The sequence below is a fragment of the Lathamus discolor genome, chromosome 1, assembly GCF_037157495.1.
Source record: "Lathamus discolor isolate bLatDis1 chromosome 1, bLatDis1.hap1, whole genome shotgun sequence".
In the NCBI taxonomy this organism is placed as follows: Eukaryota; Metazoa; Chordata; class Aves; order Psittaciformes; family Psittacidae; genus Lathamus; species Lathamus discolor.
The window spans coordinates 61,724,433-61,750,689 of record NC_088884.1 but is presented as its reverse complement, the minus strand read 5'-3'; the positions used below and the strand labels follow the sequence as shown (position 1 = coordinate 61,750,689).

The window sequence follows — 26,257 nt, the reverse complement described above, 5'->3', positions numbered from 1 at the left end:
AGCTGCCAACACAAATCCAGGTGCTAAAACCAGGGATTTTCCTGGGGGAAAAAACATGGTAAAGATTTATGGGGCAGAACTGGAGAAATGGGCAGGCAGAAAGGAAAAGAAACTCTAACTTCATTTAACTCTCATATTTATTACGAGGGGAGATGTTCAACGTGTTCTCAGCTTTGCCTCTGCTGCTCTATCTGACCTTGGTGAGGATCCTTGAACACCCCCTCCCTCTCAAAGCTCTGGTTAAACATAATTGTGTGTGGCTTTGAGATCCAGAGGCAAGGTACACCGGTGAGTGCAACCTATCGTAAGGACATTTTAAAAAGTGGATGATGGTGGCAAAATATCTTGGAGAGAAGCTATAAAAGTATGGTACAGCAAGCAACATGGCCAGGGAAGAAGGTTTATTCTTTCTTTTCTTTTTAACGTCTAGTTTCTTTGTCTTCTCCTTTTTTAAGCAACATATCTTGATCTTGCTCTATGGATCTAACACGAGAGTTGTGTGTGCAGAAAGCCTCTGGAATCGCTTTGTTTCTAGTTTTCTTTCATACACTCAGTAATATAAATAACCAAAGAGGATATTGCTTAACCCATACACCAAAGTGACATCATAATTTATTAATACAGAAGACACAGGTCATTGCTGTTAAATGCCATAAAGGGCTGGAAATAGAGTAGTTTCTCAGAAGGCATTGCCAATATGTCAAAGGAAAGATTTCCTTGATGCTGTCTCAGCATGTGCAATCCTCTCCAAGTACTTCAACATTTTGGTTATTCCCCCCTGAACCACTCTGCAGCATTCAAAGGCAGCTTTGCTGGTGACTTCCCCAATATCTGACATCTTCTTCCTGCCTTCCCTACTCCTCCCAGTGCTTTGCTCCTGTCACTTGCTCAAATTGACTTCTCTATGGTAAGAGTAATAAAACCCCACATAGACAAATGATGGGGACAGAGCTGGCTGGCCCATTTATACTGTTCCAGCTGATGGTGAGGCAGTACAAGCCCATGTGTCCTCACAGTGCCCTGTGACAGCGGTGGGGACATTGCTGCACGCACAGAGGAAGGGTTTCAGTGCTCCGCTGGTCCCAATACAGCTCCTGGCTCGGAGGAGGGCAATACATCAGGCTGTACGCATCCAGGCCATGTGCCAGCAAAGCATTTAAGCACCTGCTTACCCCTAAGCTTTTGAGTAATTCCTCTGGTGTGAGCTAAGCACAGGCATAGCAGCAGCCTCCCGCTTCCTATGGACTTCCCTTGCAAGGACACGTGCACGGCCACTGGTATCGCCTCCACAGGACTGCTCACACCTACCTCCTCTTGCTCCCTCCTGTTTAATGTCTAACTCTTCAGACCTCAGTCCCTTGCTCTGGGACCCCCACCAGCCCCCAAGAAGCTGTTCCAGGGCTCCCAGCTCTGGGTTCACCTCCAGAGCAATTTTAGTGTGGTGTGCTATCCCCAAGCACAAGCATGAGCCAGCATGTGGACAAATTGCAATGATAACACGTCCACAGTAAGACATCCCTCTCTCTTTTAGGTAAGATAAATGATCTTCCTGGTATGGGCAACTTGCAGCCCTGGAAACTTGCTCAGCAGATGGTCAGCTCTAGGCTCTACGTGTACTTGTACAGAAGCACCAGTCCTCATTGCTGGTCCCTGTCTGCCTCCTCATAAAACATGCCTAGCTGTGCTTTTGCAACTTTCAGGAAGAGACAGGATTCCTTTTGGCTCCCCAGGATATTAATTTGAATTTTTATTTGTGTTAATTTCATACTTTCCATACACGTAGTCAGCTCTCTCCCGCTGAAATGCACCTATTTAATCTGATTCAGCCGGTGTATGAAACGTGCCCGTTGTGTGCTTGGTGCTGCTTGGGTTCACCGAGTTACACTCTGCGTGCCAGTAATCCCCAGGGGAGCCGCAGCGTGATGAGCTCCTACCTGCCTGCTCAGTGCGCACGCAGGCACAGGCACTTGATGACTCCCACCTCCCTGGTGAGACAGATTTCCCTGCTGTTTATCAGCTGGCAATGCAGACTGCCTGCATGCTCTTTGCCTGTCCAGCTCCTCCACAAACATGCACACTCATGTGTGCTCACACCTATGTGTGTAAGCCGTGGTGGCATGCATGCTCAGCTGTGTGTACACAGCCAGTCCCTGTGTGTACACAGCAGAGCCGGTGCCTGCGCGTTGGCAGTTCACTACCCCCCTCGAATCCCCCTCTTCTCTGGGCTATATGTGGCATTTCGAAGCTCTGACAATCTGCTCCAAATGTTTTCCATATTTGTTCAGCCTCCTTGATTCAAATACCAGGAACAACTCAGCCAGCACAAAGCAAAGCTTTGGGGGGCAAAAAACCTCACACCCCCATCAGCGTGTGCACACGTGAAAACCTAAAGTTCATCGGCATGGGAAAGAAGGAGAAGAAACCCCAGCACAGCACGTCCCTGAAGGCACCTGAAGGGGAGAAAGGCACTGACTCGAGCAAGACGCAGGAGTCTGAGATGAAGAAGAAGAAGCAGAAGAAAACAAAGGGGGATCCCAAAGCTGGCCAGGAGGAGGAATCCCATACTTGTTGTGGCTGCCATTTCCCGCTGCTGTTTGCTTTGTTGCAGCTGGCATTAGGCGTCTCTGTAACAGTGTTGGGCTTCCTTATGGCAGGCATCAGTTCTTCTCTGCTAGTCAGAGACACTCCATATTGGGCTGGGATAATTGTAAGCATAAAGTCTGTTTCTCCATAAAGTGCCTTTGCCAGCATTAATGCAAGTTGCATGACGCTCCACTTTAGACTAACCAACTGCATGCACGACACCATTTGAGTTATGCTAACTAAATATTCCTGGGATTAAATGTCTGGGTATACTTTCCTGAGGAAACTGCTCCTGCAGAATAACACAATCTTTCTTATTCTTCCCTGCAACACCCAACAGACCTTAAGTAAAATGCAGGGTTGCTGTTCACTAGATGTATTTATTAACTTCTGCTTTGCAGTGAACTCCTGTCTGGTGATGCTGAAAAAAAAACGTTGATTACTTACTCTGCCTTCCCCGTTTCCCCACCAAATTGTAACAGTCAGGTTTCAGAAGTGAGAGCGTAACTCTAGAATCTGCAACTTTTAGCTGGGTGTGTTGGCAATAAGGAGAGGAGAGACATGGCTGTCTTTCCAGCTTCCTCGCTGTGTCAGAGAACCGCTGTGATTTAACCCCCTTCCTGCCTGCTGCTTCCACAGCCGAGGGACAGACTGCACGTGGCCATGGGGAGGGGGCTGGCTCAGTGGTGGGTAGCGTGGCAGGGCCCGCCGGCCAAGTCACATGCAGTTCTGAGTGACGCGCCAGCCTCGCCGCATGGGCTGGTGGTGACAGGGTAAAGGGCAGGGTCCTGCTGGGTGTAAATAAGAGGCATCCCTGGTGGGGAAGCCTTGACTGGTCCCAGCACCTGCTGAGGTGGGGACGAGGTGAGGGGTCTTGGTGCTGTGCCCAGTGTAGACCCGCGTGGTTGTGTGCTCAGGGATGTGTGGTTTGCCTGTGGAGGGAGCGGGTCGGTGTTTCACTAGGGACTGTGGTGATAGGACAAGTGGTAATGGGTTCACACTTAAACAGGGGAAGTTCAGGTTAGATATAAGGAGGAAGTTCTTTACTGTAAGGGTGGTGAGGCACTGGAATGGGTTGCCCAGGGAAGCTGTGAATGCTCCATCCATGGCGGTGTTCAAGGCCAGGTTGGACAGAGCCTTAGGTGACACGGTCTAATGTGTGAGGTGTCCCTGCCCATGTCACCGGGGTTGGAACTAGTTGATCTTAAGGTCCTTTCCAACCCGAACCGTTCTATGATTCTGTGATTCTATGATTCTATGATTTACAAGCCTGGGATGTGCCATGAATGTAATTTAGTGTGCATTTCTTCCCCCCTAGGCAGCAGGCTTCAGAAAAATGCATACTGATGTGTTAGCACTGTTTTGTATGTTGTTAGACTGTAAGAACTCCCAGCAAATAAATTCATGTTTAGGTACTTAAAGATTTCTTGATGCGCTAAGCAGCTGTGGGAGCCTCTTCTGTGAATGTAATTCTTTGCTAGCCAGAGGATTATCTGAACACCTGAACTGTTTAGGGTTTGCTGTATTAATCCTGTTGGATGACCTCCCAAAGAGTGGAAGGGGGAGGGCCTGAGCAGCCAAAGGAAGAGGTCTCTTACTCATCTGGTCCTTCTTGTTTCTCTTCCAGCTGAAGAGGTATGTGATGTTTTGCGGGGCGAGAGCCTGCCCTTGCTCGGGAGGAGAACTTCCTCCTGGGGTTTTCACTGTTACAAACCGGGGGATAGTACAGTTGATAAAATAGCAGCATGTGACATTTTCACTGCTTTTGTTTATTTTGGGAATTCTGGAGGTCAGATTTTGCGTTTTCCAGACCACACGAGTAGTATCCCAGTTTTGAAATGGCTTTTTCACTAGAAAAAGCTAGGGAAAGAGTGAGCTGGACTGAACTAGAATGAAGTTAGGCACATGAGAAAAGCCAACGAAGCAGCCCCTGGCCCATGTGAATGTCATCGGTGTCCAAACAGCATCCATCTGAGATATTCACATATGCCTGATCTCCCTCAGGGAGGCCTGAAACCCCTCAAAAGTCACTACTTTTTGAAAACAGAGCTCTAACAGCTCACTTTTATCAACAGCCACAAGCAGTAGTGACATTTAGATGACCACATCAGGCAGAGCTCGACCGTGGCTAATGCGTTATGGGAGTAGTGCAAAGCACTACTTTGCACTAAAGTAGTGCAAAGGAGGCATGGAGGCATGCAGGAGGCATGACATGATGCTGCATTTACTTTGTTCCTGTGCAGTGATGTCTCTGTGATGGTATTTGGTGTTCACTGGGACATTGGATGGCAATGTCCAGGAACAGCTGAGCTGGAGTTTCTGGGTGTGCAGGTCACAGGGTGCTGCTACTGAGCTGTGGAGTGGCCTCTGGAGAGCTGGGAAGGTCCGTGAAGGAGGACCCTTGACTATGACACCCTACATGTGGCTGGGTGTCCTGGCTCTTGGGCTGCTGTGAAAGGCTGCATGCAGGACATACAGGTAGGGACTGGATGACCCATGTGCTGCTTGAGAACAAACTTCATGGCAGAAAGTGACTTCCCCGAACTCATTTGTTTGCAAAGAAATGAGCAGCAGAACAGAAAGATGTGGTGTAAAATACCAGAGCATATTTGTTTTAGTAGCATCCCACTCAAGTGCTCTTTTTAAAGGACTTGATTAGTATTCAGAATCAAGATCTTAAAAAATCTATTATGGAGACCTTTTTAGCAACATTAGAGATAATGGGTGAAGCTCATTCCTAGTGTTACTCCTTTGGAATTACACCAGGGCTGGATTTGACCCCACGGCTGTTAATGCTGCATGACAGAAAAATGAAGGAAAAGTGTAAATGTGTTAAATAGACCCTGATTGACTGAAAGGCTGGTTTTTTTCTTTTTTTCTTAATTAGTGGCAAAACAGTGATAGTGTTCCTTGCTGAAAATCAAGTGCTTTAGTGCATTGCCATGAATGAAAAGGAACTTCTTTAGAGAAGCAGCAAGAGTAAAAAAGCTACCAAGGAACACCACTCAAGGCAGTCTGAACTAAACTGGTTCAAAGCCTGACTGCCTAGGTTTGTAAGAATAGCACAGGCCAGGTATTGGGTTCACCATCCTGCGGAATAAATGTGGCCAGTGGTTCACTGACAGGGAGAGGAGAAGGTCCCCAACATCCCTTCCCTCCTGCAGCTCCTGCAGAAGGAAAAGATACAGCTTGTGTTGCATCAGAATCATTTCACCATGAAACCTGGCTAAAACCTACTAGTTGGAAATGCATTTCATCTGAAATCCGTGGGACATGAGTCAGAAACCAAAGGAAAGGTTTATGGACAGAAACCACGGAGCCTACGTGATTTACCACTTCTGCTTCAGTCTCAACAACCTATTCCCTTGGCCACATTGCTAGGGACAGGATAATAAATACAATTCAAAACAGGCAAGTGTTTGAAACACTTGTTTCACCTACCTGTAGCCATTTACAGTGAAGATATCCGTGTCTCTCCTCTCTGAGACCTGCCTGGGGCACCCAAAACTGCAGGCTGTACCACCCTGACAGTCTCTTCCTTCTTGCTGTTTTGAAGGAGCTTGAACAAAATCCTCACAAATCCACCCAAGACTGCAGGGCTTTATTTTTGCCTTTTAGTTTTCCCTTTTTTCTGTGTCTTGACACTGACTTCCTGCATAGCTTTGGGCAAGTTACTTAACCTTGCTAAGACTTTGTTATTTCCCCTGTAAAGTGGGGTTAATAATGGCTATCTGTCAGCCCCTGCTTTGAGATACTCAGATGAAAAGTGTTGCAGAAACAGTAGATATTAATGGTATCCTTTTCATTCTTTTTCATTAGCTTGTGGCCTTTTGACACCCAGAAGAAGAAATGATGTATTTCCCCTTGAAAAATCTGCTCTTAGATTATTTCCTCTGATCAAAAGTTGAGAGCATCAGAGTTTTCACAGGCAAGCTCCCTTTCAGCCCCGTTTTGCAGACTCAGGCAGTTAGGAAAGTTACAGAAATGCTCATCAGAAATGATTATCCAGGGTGTTTATTATTTCTGTCAGAAAGTTATTTAAGATCCATATATATGGTTGGATGTACACAAAACTGGGGTTTTAAAAGACATTAAGCAAAAAAAAGCTGTTTTCAAGCAGCTCGTGGCTCCAGATGTCACTTATGGTATTGCAAAATATAGCTCAAAAGATCTGTCAGGGGCTGAGCCCTCAGCCCAGGAGCTCTGATGCTTCTCCCTGCTCAGCCCTTTCATGGCCACATCTCCTCTGTGTTTCCCAGGCCAGAGGGTGCCTGAGCTTTACCCAAGGGTTAGCCGTGGCTTGTTGCTTTCTGGTGTCGGTGTTCAAGCATTGGCTTCTCTGCCCCGATGAAGTGAGGCTGATGTGGGGATTTGTGGTGCAAAAGGCAGGCAGACTTTCAGCTGAAAAAGCAATTTAATTATTCTTCGTTTACTTGGAGTCAGAAATGCATATGTCTAAGTTTTTATATTTTTTTAAAGAAACTTCAAAAAGAAAAAAAAAAAAGCCAAAACTTTAGGAAACAAATTCTTTGCTTTGAGCATCTCACAGACAAAGACAAGTGAGACAAATGACGATCCCGTTATGGCTGAAAAAAGCAGCTGTGAGGGATGGTTTGCAGGAGATGCGGGGCATTGCATGGCCGCACCAGGGAATGGTGCAAGGCGACCTGGGCTGGCAGAGGAGTTTGGCTGGCTTTCATGCTTCAAAGATCTTTTAGTGCTTAGTACAACATAGGCAGCAAACAGCCAGGACTATCTCCTGACACTGTGTATTCCTATCAGATGATGATAATAATAGAGATGTTTGTTTAATTGATGTGCTCCTGCATGAGTCTGACTCAGATTGTGGGTCCTGCCACTGACTCAGCACGTGCTCATGGGCTGGTAAACCTGAGTGCCAAAATCAATAGCGATGCCCGTAACAGGCAGTGCTAACCCAGCCTCTGCCTCTTTAGGCTGTCAGGGTTTGTGCCATTTTGAGGCTGGAAGGGCAGGAAGCTCCCCGTGCCTAGCACCCTCTTTGGCATGTATAGCTCTTGGCAAAGTCACTCGGGCATCCTGAGTTCCTAGGGAAGCAGCAAGACCCCTAAAATGAAGCTGAACTTTTGAAATGGTAGAAGATAACAACAGGGAGAGGCTATGAGCTGGGATTCTCATCCTGAAAATGGATGCAATGATGGTGATGCGTATAACTGTTAAAAAGAAGCTTTGAGAATGTTGTTGTGAGATGGATGCTGAAGGAGTGAAGCATTATATACAGAAGTCTAGTGAAAGAAGGATGCTACCATGCTATGAAGTGATATAAGTTAGAAACTGGTGCTGTGTCCTGATGATTAGCTGGGGTTGGTTAAGCCTGTGCTCCTCTGGACTGGAATGAATTTGCTGTACCTGTAGCTGTTCCTATAACATAGATGGTTTCCCTGGCTCCATGTAACAAAGCAATTCATGGGCTGCATTGTCTGTGACAGTTTCCCCACAGATGAGGCTCTGTAGATTTTCCCACCTGAAAGCCTTTCTCACATGATAAAACTAGGCAAACCTGTATGGGAGAACCCCTGTCAGCCTCCTTGCCTTTCTCTTTCCAGATCCTCACACCTGCTGCATTTTTCCACAAGGCTGGAAGCTCTGGCTGCACAGTGGTTGCCCTGCTAATCATCAGACAACCACTTTCTGTGTGAGGCAACCTTTTTATCTTCCTAGAGAGGGTCAATAATTGGGAAGCATCCCCAGCTAGAGCGAGAGGCAACCGATCCCTGTCCGTATTGATATGGGGGACGATTGACTATTCAAAACCCCCCGAAATGTGTTCGCTTTTAAAGCCTGAAAGAAGAGAGATGCTTTCTTGTTAGCCCTGGCTCCTTGCTGGGGTTTTGTTGTTGTTGCTTTTGACACCTTTCCTACAGCAATTGTGGAGGTGGCTTTCAGTCAGGCTTTCCCTCCTGTATAGCCTTGCTGCGTTTTTAACTTTTACTTGTGATTAGGGAAACCCATACCAATTTTAAATGAAAAGTGGCACTTTAAAACTGTGCCATCAAAGCACCATTCCACTAATGGAAATTATAGACAGGCAGGCATCCATTTTTTATACAAGCTAGCTTCAATTAGGCATGGGCTAATATCAAAAGGTCTGAGGAAGGACTGCCTTCAAGAAGAGCCTCCAAGTTTAGGTATTTAATTGAGCCTTCTCCAAAGTACGTGAAACTCTGGATGGTATGCATACGGTGCATGCAATATGCTATGGTGAGGTTTCTAGTGCTTGTTTGTAGCCACATATGTGTGTAGCACCAGAGCTGCTGAGCCCTCTGCCATTAAATCTCATCATTTTCTAAGAGTGAGTATGCATTGTTGCCTCATTATCTCAAATCCGTACTTCTGTTTTGATCAGATATAAGTTGGAAAACTTTGATGGGAGAAAATGTTGAAATGTTCTGTAAGAATGGTTTGAGAAGGTCTGTGTGATACCTGGTCAAGTGCTGATCTCATTTTGGACACCAGTGTGGTTTAGCCCCTTGGTCTAGCTACAGCCTCGAGGGGCAGGAGGGAGGTAATCAGAGTTCCTGGTTGGATTGTGCTTGTGCCGAAAGCCTAGGTAAGATTTGGAGAGGGAGATTGTTCAAACAGGTTTCCTCACCTAGGTAACCTTATGGCTATAGAGATCATGGCTTTCCATAGGTTTATAGTTATGGACACATCTCAAAGTCATTTTCACGTAGCACTCAGCCATATTGCACTTCTTACATTGCAAATCACTACTGGCTCTTGGAACTTTTAATTGTTTTGTTTTTGGTTTTGTTCCCTCAAGCATTTAACCACCCAGCACTATATTTCTGACTTAACAGCAGTAATGGACTGCTACTGCAGCTCCTGCTTTGGAAGTGATGGTAGCCCTTGACTTGGGAATTAAATCTTACCATAGCACAAGTGACCATTTTCTCTGCTGAGCAACTGACATAAGCAGCAAATATGGCTCAGGAAAAACACCATTTCATTTGATTATGAATGTTCTTGCAGGATTTACAGAATTGTGCATCTGCTGTGGTGTGTTGTTGTATGGCTTGAAGGGACCTGTAGTAAAGACATCATTATTTTATTCTGTAGGTGGGACAGGGATGGTCAGTTATTATGGGTGTTATGGCTGTTAAGAGAATGATTTCCTAGTTGATGATGGCCTTTGCCTGCAACCCCAATATACATGTTTATCATTATTGTTACAGCTATTATTTCTGGGAATAATTTATATGCAACTAGACTGTCCTTAAACCTAATAAGAAATCTGCAAGCACAAAAAGCCCATTAAGGTGCAATACCTCTGTGTGGCAGACTGGCTTCTTTTACGTGTGGTACTGAGACCCAGGCTGACCTGAGGCTGATGAAAGCTAGCAGTGAAAGCTGCCTGTAACACCAGCTTTCACTGCAGTTTCCTCAAACCTCGTATAGTGAATAATCATCAGTGCTGCTGTCTGCAACAGCCTGTACAGATGTCTGGCATCAGAGATGATCCTGGTTCGTCATGGCAAAACTAACAAGAAAATGTTATTTCTTACATCAAAGTCGATGTCCGTTGGGAGCGTTAAATGTGATGGGTAACATGGCTTCTCCAAAGTTGTGGATAGGAGCTAAGCCTTGCTATATCTGATAAAGCAGGTTAGCCATCAAGCCATCTATCGCCTCTGAGGGTATGCCAGAGACTTCAGAGATAGCTACTAGAAAGAGGGATTACTTCTTTACCCTTGTCTCTACAAACAGAAAGATGCTTAGCGTCTTGAAGTGAGTAACGGTAAAGTGACTTGTCCATAATGAAAAGTTCTTCATTATTACATTACTCATTCCCCTGAAGTTTGAGAGGTTACATTCTTATTAAAAAGGAAGAGTCCACCTGTGGGTCTCAGCAATGCTGTGTGGTATTGCACCGTATATATTTGAGAGGTATCGTCCTCCAAGGTGTTTGCTTTCTGCCCCTAAAGGTTGTTGCAGGAGGTTCTTGCTAAAAATCCCCCATATCAAGAAGCTTGTTACCTATACTAGCTCTTCGTGAGTGGTTGCAGCATTTGTCTTGTGATATGGCATAGACCAAAGATGCTCCTTTGAACTAGATTGTTGCCTTCTTCCTTTACTTCTTGGTGGTTTCCAACTCTCCTGCTTTACCCACGTGCCAGAGTTTCAAAGATGCTCTGGGTAGGAAGCACTTTGCTGGCGAAAATCACCTAGTCTGCAGCAACACTCAGGCTAAAACTGTAGCAGTAACAAAAGAAAAGACAGTTTCACAAGTATACAAAGGAGAGATGCAGACAGATTAGAGAAATCTGTGGTTTGAAATCTGTCGAAATAAAGCAAATCACATTAATATATTAGCATGCAAAGATAATGAATGCAAACCACAGTGGAAATATGTGCTTTATGCGTTTACATTTCCCCCAATTACATACATTACATACCCATCTTCATCACTACCACGTGGTGCCCTTGTGCTGCTCGTACACCTTGTGCTTAGTCCTTGCAGGACCAGAGATGAGTGAGCTGCAGGGAGTTGAGGACAGGGAGAGCGGCTCCCTTGCCCCAAACCTCATGGTCCTCTCTGGGTGGCAATGTCTGTGGGCTTTGTCCAAACACCCTTCTTCATTGCCATCTGTGTGTTCCTGTTGGAGATGACAAGCCTGTTTTTCTCACCCATGACACTTTTAGGAAGTGTCATAAGTTTAGTGGGAGGGACAGGCTTGGCTGATGCAGGAGGATGATGGCATCATGCTGGGCAGGGCGTCAGCCCACTGAGCTTCAGTGGTAGCTGAAGCCCTTCAGCACAGTGATACCAGCTAAAGTAATGCTGATGGTGAGGGATGTGGGGTACACAAAGACTGAAATTGATCTTATTTCCTGCTTGAGTTCTGGTTTTAAGATGATCAAGATATGTAAAGGCATGCTCCTTGCAAGTATCGAATGTGTACTGTGGTATGGTTGCAGTCTCACTGTTGAGCCATCTATTTTGCAGCAGTGTGTGAGGCTCCAAGCTGTGAGAAACACTCAGTTGTGCTAGCATGCAGGGAGAGCTGGTTTGCCAAAGTCCTGAAGAGCCAAGGACTGCATGCTAGATCTCCGTGGGTGCAGGCAAATTAACTGGGACCCACTCTTCAATGCAGTTGGGTCAGGTCCTGTTCCTGATTAAATCCATAGAAACTTGATTCAGTTCTCATGACAACAGGCTCTAGCCCTCTTTGGGGTGGGAGCAACTTGGAAAATGTCTACTTCAGTTTTGTAGTTTAAAACCCAATAATTCTTAAGTGACTTTTCCACCATGAGATGTTCGTGCCCAATGGAAGGAAGGTCTATTGCTTCCCATGAAACAAAAAAGTAGTATTGAAACTTTTCTACAGCATAAACTTCTCAAGTTTCTCAGCCAGCTCTAGGAAAGAGCTGTTTTCCCAGGATTGTGGACTGGGATGTTTCCCAGGGTGTGCCTTAACCAAAATGAAATCTGTACCCTTCCTAAATACTTCTGTATTACATTCGGCTCTTTTTCTAGACAGCACTTTTCTAAATATAAATTCTTTCCTTGGACAGCCTTTCATACCACTACCTATTCTGCAAGCGGTGTGCTAGTCCGTCTGGAAATTTTGAAATAGGATCTTGAGATGAGGTTGAGCCGAAATTTACTCAGCACAGAAATGCATATTTCTAGCTTTCCAGATCACAGTTACAAAAGCTGATCTAATTAACTGCTATTCTGCAGCTCTTATAGGAGCTATTTTATTTGTATAACAAATACGTATCGACTGGTGGCAAGCAAGTGCTAAAACAAGTTCAATTGCATTTTATGTTGTGTGCTTAGTCAATAAGGCATAGGAAATGTATGCTTCATGCTGGGATATTGCAGTGGCTATTGAAGCATTAGGACATGGGATTACCTAATGCTACTTAGCAATCAGCATCAACAGCATCCGTAATGTGCCTGCAGCTGTCTTAGTTACTTAGCGGGTTCTAAAAAATATTTAACAGGAGATTTTTATAGTTATTCTATTACACTTCACAGGTATAACTCAAAACTGGTCTATTAATAATGTATAAAGTAGAAGCATAAAGCCGTCTTCTGTATAAATGTTCCAGACTTTGGTTTGCTCCAATGATCGAATTTACCTTTAAAGAACCAAAATGTAAAACATCTATGGGTCATAATTCTCAGCAACATTATTTTTTACTTTTAGTTGCAAAAATACACATCTCTGGTTAAACGCAAATGTTGGTATATTGTTATAAAAGAAATATTTAAGCCTTCTGAAATATCCTGCCCAAGACTCGCCGGAATCCTGACCCAGCGTAATCTTTTCTAAGTACCTCTCTACAAGTGTGCCTCTTCAAGTATCCCTGAGTGTATCATTAAAAACCCAGAGGAACTTTAGAAAGCACATGCAGGAATGGAAATCCTTTTAAACGGCAGTCTTTTGTATGGGAAGCTTTCTGAAGAGACCTGATCCTGCCACATTGAAAGCTGCTGGGGTTTTTGCAGAAGCTGTGTGAGGCACTTGGTGGTAGAGAGAGTATTTCACTGCTGGTATCTTGACTCTGCCTTCGGCAATGAGTGCAGCTCTGTCGGCTTTCTGTGGGAAAACAGGCACAGTCCCATGATGTCTCACAGGAGTAACCTGAAGGCAAATCTGGCCCTTGGTTCCTGTAAGCGTAAATGCCTACTAGTGCAGCTGAAGCAAAGCAAGTCTAATTTATTGCTTCATAACAAGATCCTTCAGCACCAGATCCTGCAGATACTTACGTTTAGCTTTGACATGAGCAGCCCCTTTGATTTCACATGGATTTGGGCATGTAATGTTAAGCGAGTATATTTAAGAATATTTTTTAGTTCTCACTTCATGTGCTTTCCTTCAGTCACTACTGCCACTGGAGGAATTTATCATTTGGGTATCGCTAGATGTGATCTCCTTAAGATTTAAGTTTTATGGGCATGTTAATTGAATTAAAAGATTAATACACAGTCCAAGGGAACAAGGACATAGGTGATTAATCCTGAGAAATAAAACATGGGTGAGTCATGTAGAAGCACTATAGGGCAAAAAGAAATCCAGCACTGAAGGACCTTTGACAAGGAAGGTTGTTTTTTCCCCCGACAGCCCTGTCAGCTATGGCTGTCAACAATAAAAGGAAGAAAACAAATAAATTGGAGGCCATGTGTAAGTCATAGGACCAGAATATAAATACACATGACATGGAAAGGAGTAAATAATACTGACGCTTTCTTTAGAAATGTTCTCAGGCAATACTTCTATTCATGTCCTACTGAAATGACATGAAATAAAACTTTATGGGGAAAAGTGTTATTAATCACACAGGTTCTTGAGGGCATGACTACCCGCGTATTGAGAGGCACTCTTCCTTCACAGGGCTGCTGCCTAGTGCCTTATACCAATAATGCAGATATAAAGAAAACTGGGGTATTTTATGCATCAGATCATAGAGGAAATGTGTTTCACCATTGCTGTCTAGAAAGACAGCTATGCATTTTTCACTGCAGGTCAAGCAGTTCCCTATGGAGCTGGAAAACTGGATGTGAACAGCAGTGCCAGAACACACAGCAAGCAGGCAGGGATGGGGCTGTGAAGGACTCCCACACTCCTGCTGGCATCTCCATGGTGTAGTCCCACCCTTGAGCAAAGGCAACTCACACCTGGGTCTGGCCTGAGAGGGCAAATCCCACTGCTCTGGGAAAGCAGAACACCTCAAATTAACAAGAAGTCTTCAAACCCCCTGAAGTAAAATGAAGGGCAAAAAACACAGTTTCTTGCTGTTGTCACTAAGAATTTAATACCTATCATTTATAATCAAGGTGCTCCTAGCAAGGAGGTCAACTCTTGCTCCTGGCCATGTGTGAAGACAAGACCTCTGAAAGCGCACTGGCTGATCTCAGCTAAGGTCCCTTCTAACGCTTATCATACTGGGCTAGCTCCTCAGAGCAGGATCTTCCCCCTTACATGGCTGGAAAATGCCTTCCAGTGAATATGTGCTCCTGCAAATAAATCTCAATCTTCAGAATTAATAATAAAGACAGTTAAACGAACAATAAAGTACATAAATATTTTTTCATTGCTGTTAACCCCCAGAAATTACTGCCACAGAACTAAAATGCAGTGTCAGGTTGCAGGAGAGATGTCTTCTTTGAGAAGGTATCCAATCTAGGAGAGGGTGAAAGCCACCCCTATAAACTGTGCTGCTTCTTATCCAATGGCAGCTGTGGCTACTGATTTACAACTTGCACTGGTGACACAAAAACCCTGGCAGCACCCAGTGGTACATAGAATGGTGCTCTTTGGGCTTGCAAGTCCAACTTCATAAGCCTTCTGCTCCTTTTTGATTGCTAATTACATGGGCAAAACCTCAAAATATATCCTCAAGGCTATTGCTGGGCTGTGTCTTTGTAGGTCTGATTCAAAAAGTCCCTCTGAGTAAGTTTTTCGTACTTCAGTGCCTGTAAAGTAAAGGGTAAAGTTCTTCCCTCCTTGCAGGTGCATCCACAAGTACGAGGCTCTTACATGCATGCCTGTAGCCCCTACTTGGACAACTTCACTTACACACCGCTCCTTGAGTTACTGTCCTGCTAACACAGAAAGGCGTTTTGGCTTGAAAACAAAGGAAATAATTATTTTTGTGGGTTTATTTATTAGATTATTTTCTTTAACTTTGACACATTTTATACCTCTTCTGTTGCAGGTCTGTGTGGTGTCCTTGGTGGGATTTGTTATGCTTTGCATTTCATACCAGCCTGATGAGAAGACGTGTGTGCAGTTCACAGTAAAGGTACCTTGACTTTAATTTATTTTGCTTCTCATGTTGTTAAATACAATCAGAAAAACTGATACTGGAGATGCTTTTAAGACCACATGAAAAGAAGTGAAAATGCACCTGAAATTCAAGAACGGTTTTATGATATTTTTCAGGCAGCTAAGGAAGAAACTGTGGCCTATAAAAGGGAAACTATAATAACAAATATTTCAAATCAGAGCATTATCAGAACAAATCAGAATGTGGGTTGTTTGTTGTTTTTTCTTTGCCACGTTTTAAGAATATCAAAGAGATCTGGATCAACAAAGCTGGAATAACTTGGGAAGTGTTCAGTGAAAGACTGAGGGTTACTGATAAAGCAGAAATACTCACAGAGAGTTGGATCAGATGTAGGGTGGTATAAAATGGGTCCACTTTAATCAGGTTTCAATTTTTAATGTGATCTAAGAAGCATCTCAGCATCTTCCCAGCAGATTTGCTCCTCACCATGAAATAAGAAACTGCATAGGCACAAGTGGCCATGAAAAAGTGTGGCTGCAAATCTCTACCTGCCCACCTCTATGGCTGGGGATAGAGAGGCTGTACCTGAGCACTGACAGCTATGTATCAGCACACGGTGCCTCGTGTCAGGGTGAGGCACTAGTGAACATGGGAAAGCATTAGCCAACCGTAGAACAAAGCATTCTTCCACTAAGCAAATTCCCATCCGAGCATTGCAATAGAGGTGCAGAAACCGTGCACCATGCTCTGCCTTGGTCCCCAAAACTGTGCTTCACTGACACTGGTAAATGGCTAGAAAAGAAAGGCTAAGAATGCTTGTTCCAGACGGGGCATTTTTAACACCATTTTCCTGGGCTATTTTTTCTTATTATTGTAATTTTCCGGGCTCTTAATATTTTGCAGACACATAACAACCAAGAAAAATACTGATGCAAGCAACACAAAATAACAGTGATTATTAACTGAAAAAGGCAGAAGGAAATAAAACGCAAGGAGTGGCTTTTTGAAACCTGGCATTCATCCTCCCTTTAGAAATTAGACCCCGGTGTGTCTTTTGTGCCTCTCTCAAGCTTCTCCCATACTTATATAAAGAAAGGGAGAAGAACAACAATGGTTTCTGCCCTTTGATTGCTTCCACATTCTCGCCCGTCACCTTTACACCCGCAAGTAAGCCTTATAGCTGCCCAGGGAGCTGCCGGGCTGGGCGGGAGCTGCCACGCCAGGCTTTTTATTGCTTGCCCTGCAGCATTAAATCGAACTTGGCATCCAAGCAGGAAGGGAGTCATCCCTCGTGGTGGGAATGGCATGTTGGGCTGGGCAGCTCAGATGTCTCTGCCACCCTTAGTAACACCGCCCACCCTGGCAGTGAGGAACATGAGCCATCGCTTCAGCGAGAACGTAGAAGTGCTCCCCAGGAAATGTAAAATGGGTCATTCCTCATCACCTGGCAGAATTAGAGCTGAAGTCTCCCTTGAAAGACTTCTGGTTCGGTCCATAGACTGATGCCTACCCGAGGCATTCTCCTCCCCAAAATCTACCTTCCTCAGGTTTCCTATTGCAGCATGCCACAAAACTGCATCTTGACCAGGCTGTTCATCTCTATTGTCCCATGTTCGCACTGGGAGCCATTGTTCCACAGTGCCTCCCCTCTTCACTGACTTTCCGGAGAAATGCCTTCTTGCTGCAGGTCACATACCTGTTTTAAACAAAGTTGGAGCTAAGAGTCTCCTCCAGCCCTTTGGTCATACATCTCATCTTAGGACTCATCTAAATCCCCAATATCACTTTTCAGATCTTCAGCTGTCAGTGAAAGGCTGTCTCTGAACCAAAAACTGTCACAAGGCTGAGGATGCAAAATTGCAGTCATGAGACAAAGCCAAGTAACTGGTCATTCTCTCCTGCTCGGGGGCCTGATGCTTCGTCCAGCAGCCTGGCTGGGTTCAGCCCTATCTGCTGTGGCTGTCCTCCCAGGGACTTGCTCCCTAGCCCTGCCCTCAGGCTGGTGCCCACTGAGACTGCACATGGCTGCTGAGCATCATCCTAGAAGAAAATCTTGGCTGGACTTCTCTGCAGCGCAAAGAGCACCCTAGAATCCTTTGCCTAGCCCAAGGGTCACTTTGGAAGGAGGACCATATACCGTCACAGGCCTAGGGGATTTTGGTTAATCCCTGAGGTGACCCTATGACCACTGTGAGTGACTCCCCCAGGGTGGGAAACAGCAGGAGACATGTGCAGTCCTCTCTGCCTTCCTCCTTCTCAACAGCTGCTTCTTTCATTTCACACTTGCATGAGCCCTGGATCCTGTTAAAGGAGGAGGTGTTAAAACTCCTTTTGGCAGAAGTCTCTTCATGAGACTACTGAGGGTATCCACAACACCCTGTGCATCCATGAAAAAGGGAGACCACCACCCAAAGGGAGGGTGGCTTTGCCCTTTGGGGGAAAAATGTCAAGTCCCAGGCAAAATTTCTGCCTTGCTCCATCTCTGCATCAGCAGGAAGCATGCTCTGTAGTATGGCAAAGCAGCATGTCCAGCTATTACATGTGTATTTGAGAGGGGACATCCTCTTCCCTTGTCCAAAACCAACCAACCAACCAAAAAACCCCACATAGGAAAACCTTGAGATCTCCTGTGGACTTCCTGGGCTATCTGCTAATATTTGACAGATCATGCACTGCGGTCCTCATCACAGTATCTTCCGGTAGCATGACACCCTCCTGCTCACACAGCCCCAGCTTCCCAGGCCATAGCACACACTGCGGCTCCTGTTCCCTGCCCTGTCACGCCTGAGTCACCACCACCTTCAAAAGAGGTCCCCTGGATCCATGTCTGCAAACACTTCTGGTTTCACCTCTGATAACGATGAGAAGCCTTTTCCACAAGGAACTCGAGCCATCTTAGGCTCTTGAATTTTATTTGGCACAGAGCTAAACTTTTGCCAGTAAATATTGTTAAAAATTTCTTCCTCATATAAGGAAACTGGAGGAAGGAGAGCTGCCGTGCTCTGACCTCGTCACATGCTGTCTCTCCCTGCTTCCTTTTTCTCCTTCCATTCAAACAGCAATTGCAATGCCTATCTCTCTGAGGCTGTTAAAAAACGGTTTTCCAGTGGCAAGTTCTGGTTCCTGGGAAGAGCTTACTACAAGGTTCTATTTACGATACTGAAGTTGCCTCCAGGGCTGGCATGTGGTTAATCTGCTGATGAATCTCAGCACTTGTTGTCTTGTACACCCTCACAGGCATTACTTGCATTTGCCTCACCTTTGATGTTTGGAAATGTGTTCATTTTCAGCAGTTTGCAGAGAGTTTCCTCTGCAAGCATCTTGTGAGAATAATAAGCTATTTGGAAATCGCCAGTGGCCCCATGCATCTCTGATTGGCTCTGAGGATTGCTGGAAGAGCTGCCCATGTAATTTGGATACTGGGATTTCCTCCCCTTTAGGTACACAACAGGCAAATTCTTGCTTACTGTACTTGGAATGTAGCTTAGGCTGTGGATCTCACCCTATTTTGTCCTGACTTTTGAGTAGAAGTTAGCAGCTAAATAACATACCTGCCAAGGGAGAATCAGGCACGTTGTGTAGTCTTGGTTTAATATCTCACTTATTAGGGAGGCCTGATTCTGTCTTCTGCTGGTCTGAATCTCTGGACTTCCAGACAGTCCACTAGGACTCCTACATTGCACAACAACTTTCATCCCTCAGAGAATGTCCATTTTTTTTTTGGACATTTTTCTCTATCAAACACATTTACACCATCTTTTAAAGTAATGCCATCAGTTTATGAATTACCACATCTTTGCTTGTAAGGGGCCCATCAGTCAGTAGTTCTCCATTTTCTCCGTGCTTTATATGAGGAGGTGTCCGCATTCTCCAACTTCACCTTTCTTATGGACCTTTTCCTTGAAAGTAATTGCATTTAGTAAGAGCAGCCCTCATTTTGAAGCTGCTCGTGGTTTAAGGCTGCACAGGAAGTCAATAAATTTAACAGTAGCTAAGTCTTGGAAATTAAGATCTTGCTTTAAGAATTTGGGGAGCTGGGGAGAAAATTTATACAGTGCTGTAAGATCTGCAATAAGCCCAAATATTTTATTTTTCAAGCTGGCAAATGAATAGGAAGATTGATGCAACGCTGTAGATAGAAGATAAATACACCAGGAGCATGAATTTTATCAAGACATACATACTTGGAGTTTCAAGGTCATAAAAAATGCTTTTATATTGATAGTTTGCTTGCAGTATTGAGGTTAAGAGAGAGAAAGAGAGAAGCTGCTGTTTAAAATAACAGATTCCCAAGCATGCCATGTGTCTGACAGATAAGACGCCAAGAAAAATAAATGTTTCTACAGTGCTGAACAGAACCAAAAATGCTATTTTGGCTAAACACAGAATATGATTTTAAAATACATTCACACATATTTTGTATGCAGCACAGCAACTGCCAGTTCCAGCTATCAAAAGTGAGGGAAGTCCATATGCTCTGGTATCTGAAGGTCTCAGGTGTAACTCAGAGTGACAAAGGGTCTGAGTTGCTGCCAGTTTACATGTGTTTATGGGGGTGGACTCTACATAGCTACTCTCGATAAAAGCCACCCTATTTTAAAGCTGCCACTGGTGTAAGGAGTAGTGGGGTGACAAACAGAGCATTGTTCTTCTCATGCCATATCGCTGAGATATGAAGGGCGCTCGCTGCTCTTTCACACCTTTGAAAGACTTCTACTCCATGTTTATGGGGCAAGTTTTAGAGGGAGATTGAGAATAGCATGCACTTTTTGTGGAGATTTGAATTCATGCTCCACAGTAGGACCTGGTAAGCAAGTAGGCTGGCTGCATTCACTGGGCCACAAGCAGATCAGCCACCTCGCTGCCTCATTTGCAAGTATAAATCAGATTTGTTTGGGCATGCAAACCAAGAGCCGGGAAAAACACATGAACAAAGTTTCAAAAACACCTACTTCTCAGTACAGCCTGGGATGTCAGCCCGAGTCTCAGTCTGCTCAGCTCTGCTTCAAGGCAACTTTATTGATTTATCCCAGCTGATGACTCTAGCCCATGCAGGTACAAGGAAGATGCTCCCTCCCTCTCTCTAAAGCTTCTGGCTGTACAGAGACATTGATTTCCCAGTGCTTTCTTCAGTTCTCAAAATTGCAAGGCAATACTCATATAAAATATGCAAGACAGAATTACTGTTCTTGAGATAACTTGCTGTCATGGTTTAACCCCAACCAGCAACTGAGCACCGTGCAGCTGCTTGCTCAGTTCCCCTGCCCCTGGTGGGATGGGGAGGCGAATCTGAGAAAAGGTAAAACTAATGAGTTGAGATAAGAACAATTTCACAATTGAAATAAAGTAAAATAGCAACAGTAGCAACAATAATGATAATAAAAAAGGGAGATAACAAAAAGAGAGAGGAATAAACCCCTATAAACACAAGTGATGTGTAATCCAATTGCGCACCACCCACTGACCGATACCCAGCCTGCCTCAGACCAGCAACCAATCAGTGGGTCCTGGCCAACTCCTCCCAGTTTATATACTGAGCATGACATGCTGTGGTATGGAATATCCCTTTGAGTAGTTTGGGTCTCTGCTCCCTCCCAGCTTCTTGTGCCCCTCCTTACGCAGAGCATGAGAGACTGAAAAGTCTGTAACTTATAGTAAGCACTACTCAGCAACAACTAAAACATGTGTGTGTTATCAGCTTTATTCTCAACGTAGATCCAGCACTGTATTAGCTACTAGGAAGAAAATTATCTCTAAATTAGCTCTATCCCATCTGGAACTGACTCACTTGCTAAACTTTGCATCATCTGGGAGTTATAGCTATCTTACGATTTTTGAAGAATACAGTGTCCAGGTAGTACATTGAATGCATGTGTTCCCTGTGAAGTCCATGTGCAAGCTTTCATTCTGTGCTCCTCATTACCCATGTAGCTGGGAAAAGTGAGGTTTTTTCTTTATTTTTTCTTTTTTTGCTTTCTTTCAGTTGATGTATTTTCTCCTGTGCGCCCTTGGTCTGGTTGCCTGTGTTTTGGCAGTGGCTTTTGCTGCACACCATTATTTGCAGATGACAAAATTTACCTGCAACACCATCTTCGAGTCCTGCCAGTGCAAACTGGACACTGCAGACCCCCTTGGTAGAACCTTCATCTACCAGGATGCAGCTGACTGTGACAGCCTCACCAGCATGCTCAACCTGTACCTACTTCTGCAGATGGCTCTCAATCTGGTCGCAGCCTTGGTGTGTCTATCGGCATGCTTCGTAATGTGGAAGCACAGATACCAGGTCTTCTATGTGGGAGTTCGGTTCTACTCTTTAACTGCTACTGAAGGCCAGAAACAGAAAGTGTAGGTCTGGGCTGGCAAGGGTTAGCCAAGGAATGGAAAATGTCAGCATACTGCCACCATAGACACCACAGATGGATGAGCGTTTACAAGGTTTTTCACAGGGAAAAACATTCACACAGTTTAATGAATACATTTTTCAATCATTTTAAGAGCATTTCATATGGCTGCTCTTGCAAAAGGTCTCTTGTGAGATGATGTAGAGGTCACAAAGTCCTAAAGATGCAGCTGTACAAATACTCACCAAAGAGGATCTTTAATAGCCATAGACAAAATGGGAGCTTAAAAAATCATTGGGAACTCATCTGCAGGGCTACAGCTGTCAAGATAAAGGGTCCATTTCCATCACTGGTATCTGTCCTTGCCTTCAGAGAAGCTATACCAATTTTTATGAGACAAGGATCTGGTCCAAAGTGCTTAATTATAATTATGCTGATCATGCCTAGGGAATATATTGTCTCTTGGATGCTCTGGGCATAACCCACACTAACCTAATGAAAGCTTAACATATGGAAAATTAATAAGGGAGGTCAAGACTCTTCAAATGAAGGTTGAGACCAACAGCAAAGTGAATATAAACAACCGCCATATAAAATATACGTAAGACTTTTCAGAGTGCCTAATGATACAGGTTACCAATTACTAATAAACAACAGTATGAGTGGGTTCACTAATGGGAATTTGGGGATGTTTTTGATCCCCAGACTGATTCCTCCCCACTTTCAGAGAAAAATCTATTAAGAAACCTTGAGTTGCGCTCCCAAAGTGGAGGACCCTGAATCACTAGTCACGTTGAAAGCTATGTTGACGTTGCTTTAATTGCAATCCCAGGTCCCAAACCCGGTGTCTAGCCAGTTCCACCAATTATACTCCAAGCACAAAAGGCCAAATGCATTTTTGGTGTAACTCCTCTGAAGACAATCAGCCTTATGAACCAGCAGTGGAGTTGGGCCAAAAGCCCTGAAAGATATACCCCTGCAACAATGAATGTTTTTAAAATGGGGTGGAGGGAGGGAAGCAAGAAGAGACTGCCAGTCTCCCAAAGACATCATTTATAATGATGAAGGCAAAAGAATAGCTTTCTTAATAAGCAGTATAGAATAACAAACCACATTCAAGCAGTGCTTTTTCACTGTGAAAGTGTGGCTCTAGAAGTGCTTTATGACTTACTAGCCTTGTACCAAGACAAGTATGTTGGTTCGTCCCTTGAACTGACATTTCTACTAGCACAGCATGGACTTCCAAACGTAGGAGCAATTCTGAACTGGCAGCATTTTGCACTGCCTGCTGATAGCTATCTGTGCAAGGGCAAGCCAGCTGGTGCTCACACCCTGCCATAAATAGGGATTTCCCTATCCTGGCCAGAACATGGGTGTCTCCGAGGTGGGGTGGAGCAATCACATGCCTGAAAAACTGTGCCATAATCATTAGCAAGGAGGAAGCAAATAAAATTTCAAGAAGGCTTCAAAGAAGCAAAACCTTTCTGTTTCTGCAGCAAAAATAGCCACCAGGAAGTCAAAACCCCAGTCTGGCAAACAGCTAGTTGTCTAAGTTGTTCTAATATTATCCGAAAACTCTCTTCCTTATGGTGATCACACATCATCCCAGGGCTACACCAGTATACCTGCAGGATCAGAAAATCCCAGTGTAGTTAAGTCTCCCATGGTCCACCTGCAGCACTGCTCCATGTATGTACTTAAGTGTTTGTCATGGAATGTGTTTCTAGAGTAGACATAGTGTCACCAAGGTGCTCTCTGCCAAGCTGCAAAGAGAGGAGCTTCAGAAAATGAAGGGTTTTGAGACGAGCTTCCAAACAGCGTTTTTTATGCACCTAAAAATAGCACTCACTAGTAAGCTTGACTGTGGGGCACATTTGCTTGCGTACGTGTCACCACACAGCCGAAGTCCTAAGCCTGTCTCCCAGGCATGCTTGGAGCAAGCTGAGATAGCAGTGGAAGGTACAGGAAGGCTGGCGATGTAAGACCCTGCTGTCAGCATTGGCGGGGCCATCTGTGTGGTGCCAGGAATCAGCCTGTCTCCTCAATTCCATTGGAGTGTGCCTGCAAGCAGCACTTGTGGACCTGTACCACGGCCAGCCTTCTATACGGGATGGATGCACAGGGGCGCCTCTTCACCTGCTGCCTGTACTCGAATGCTGGTTTGTCCCCCCATTCCTCACACGACTCCAGCTGTGATCTCTGTGGAAGTGCAAGGCAGAGGATAGAACTTCCTCCTACCTACACGACCCTTGCTGTGCCTGCTTTTCCCTCCAGTCAAAAACGTGGTCTCTCCTCTGCAAAGAAGATAACAAGAAGCAGGAAAGGGATTGAGGGGAGGCTGAATGACAGCTGAGCTTTGGCACTTCCTCCCACCCTTGCCACCAGGCGCTGCTCCCTGACGGCTAGTGAATCAAGAGGAAGGCTCTGCTGGCAGAGCAGTGCGTGTTTTCCACCCTGCCCTTTCCCAAATATCCCTGTTCAGAAGGTAACTTGGTGTGCAGGGCTCCAGCTTAGGTTGCGCTGTCTGCAGGCTGGCAGCAGCAAGCTGTTGTGAGAAACAGCTGTCCTGGCTGGCCCTGGCCGAGTGGCATTTCCATCAGAGCAGGCTTTTGTCTCCTTAATCCTTTGACCTCCATCTCACCCACATGTTTTCACTCCCTGTCTCCCAACACCTCCAAGGTGCTGGGCTTCCAGAGGCCAGCCCTGTTAGATGGGGCTGAGCTTGCATTGCCTGGCCTCTGTCTACCCACTCCTGGGATTAAATTTGCTGGGACTCCGCTAGAGCGTGAAAGACACGGTGGTAATGATCTCAGAGTCCCGAAAATGCCTTCATTGAAGCAACAGGGAAGAGATGGGAGATCTGGGTAAGAGACCCTGCTCCACTGAACAAGGTGTGCACCTTCATAGAAGCGCACCCTCCAATTCCAGGGGCCGCCGTTGCTGACTTCGGTTCACTGATCAGCGTGCTGCAGCTTAAACCTTTGCTCTGGAAGAAAGCAATATTCATCATGTATTCTGTTGGTGCTTTGCTGTTTAATGAATAAATATGAGGCGTTTTGATCTAGCAAAGACTAACTTCAGTATTTCCTCTTTATATATTTCAAGAGCATAAAATCCAAAGAGAAGGGGAAATGGACACGGTAGCGTTCTGAAACGTTTCCCCCCTGGGTTATGGTTTTACACGTATTTTGCTTGGATCAAGATTTTCGGAAAGTACTAATTAAAGGTTTTTCACCAACCACAATATATTCAGACAGCTCCCAGCCTTTTCCCCATGTCAGAGTCCACACGGACTGCACCGAGAGAAAGACTGGGACTAAAAGGCTTGGAAAGGCCAGAGGTATTGAATAAAAAAACCTTTATTTTTTGGAAATTCATTCTCTGGGTGAATTCCACAGAAAGGAGTAGGATTAAACCACCATGGACACACAGAATTTGTGAAGGGTTTGATGTAATTTACTCTCACAAACCCAGGTGTGATTCTCATTTGCACCCTGGCCACTTTACACTGTTTTCCCAGTGTAAAGGGGTTGTAAAGACAGCATCAATCATTTTTACACCTACTTTATGGCCATTTTACACAGGTAAAGGGGCCCTTTGTGTAAATGAGAACTCAAGCCCTAGAGAATTTAATAGAGAAGAGATCCTATCTATAGACTGCACTAGACCCTCTAATAGGGTCTATTATTGGGATATAACTCTCTACTGAATTTTACAGCTTGACTTAAAGATCATCAGTCTTGATTAAATTCAGCTCTGCAGAACTTTTCCAAAGGTGACATGCATGCTCCTCCACCCCAAACACATGCGGGCAGTGATGGTGTCACATGAATAACTGCTTGGTTTTTAAAAGGAGAAACAGCAGCTACCGCTTTCCTCTGGCTCTGACACATTTTGATGTTGTGCTATGCAAATACTGGAGTGACAATAATGGCAACGAAAAGGGAACCGAGACATGGCACCTTACACGGAGCTAAAATGTCGCATTCTCAACCCCACCGAGGTGGCAGACACTCCCGATGGGGGGGCTGCCTGCTGTGCCCCTCTCCATCCCCTGCTGCTGCTGGACAGACAGTGCTGATGGATGATGGGGAAGCACCGCTGGTCCTCACCCTGTGCTGGGGCTGCCACCAGCCCACTCCTCCCACCACCACCTTCACGTGACGGCCATCTGCACCTCGTCGGCCCTGTGTGGGCACCACTTGGAGCTTTGCCTAAAGAGCAGCTTTGCGCAAGAGCGCTGGAAATCGCAATCAACTCACAGGGCTCGTTTTTACTCTCTTTCCTTTTTTTTCTCTTCACGCCACCAGCCAGTGCAATATTTGCTTTAGGGGCCTTTCGAAACAGAAAGCACGCTGCTGGCGTGTGAGAGGAGCCGCGGTTCAGGTCCTCTATATTTAGAAAGCCAGGATGGCGTACGTCCTCTTGAAATTTTCATAGTCCCCTGCACCCCACCCACCCACCCGCGTACTCCTGCTTGCGTCTGGAAAATGCTTTTCGGTCTTCGCAAAGGGTGTTGGCTTAGGGGGATTCGAGGGACGTGCAGAGGAACA

At 45.1% G+C, this 26,257-nt stretch overlaps 1 protein-coding gene across 1 annotated transcript; it reads left to right on the top strand.

Annotated features, from left to right (window-relative positions):
* Nucleotides 1-2,291: 2,291 nt before the first annotated feature.
* SSPN (sarcospan) lies at nt 2,292-24,779 on the top strand. Its single transcript, XM_065673877.1, has 3 exons — nt 2,292-2,707; nt 15,292-15,378; nt 21,347-24,779. Exons 1-3 carry the CDS (start codon nt 2,402-2,404, stop codon nt 21,710-21,712), a joined length of 759 nt encoding a protein of 252 aa, XP_065529949.1. The 5' UTR covers nt 2,292-2,401; the 3' UTR covers nt 21,713-24,779.
* The last annotated feature ends 1,478 nt before the right edge of the window (nt 24,780-26,257 follow it).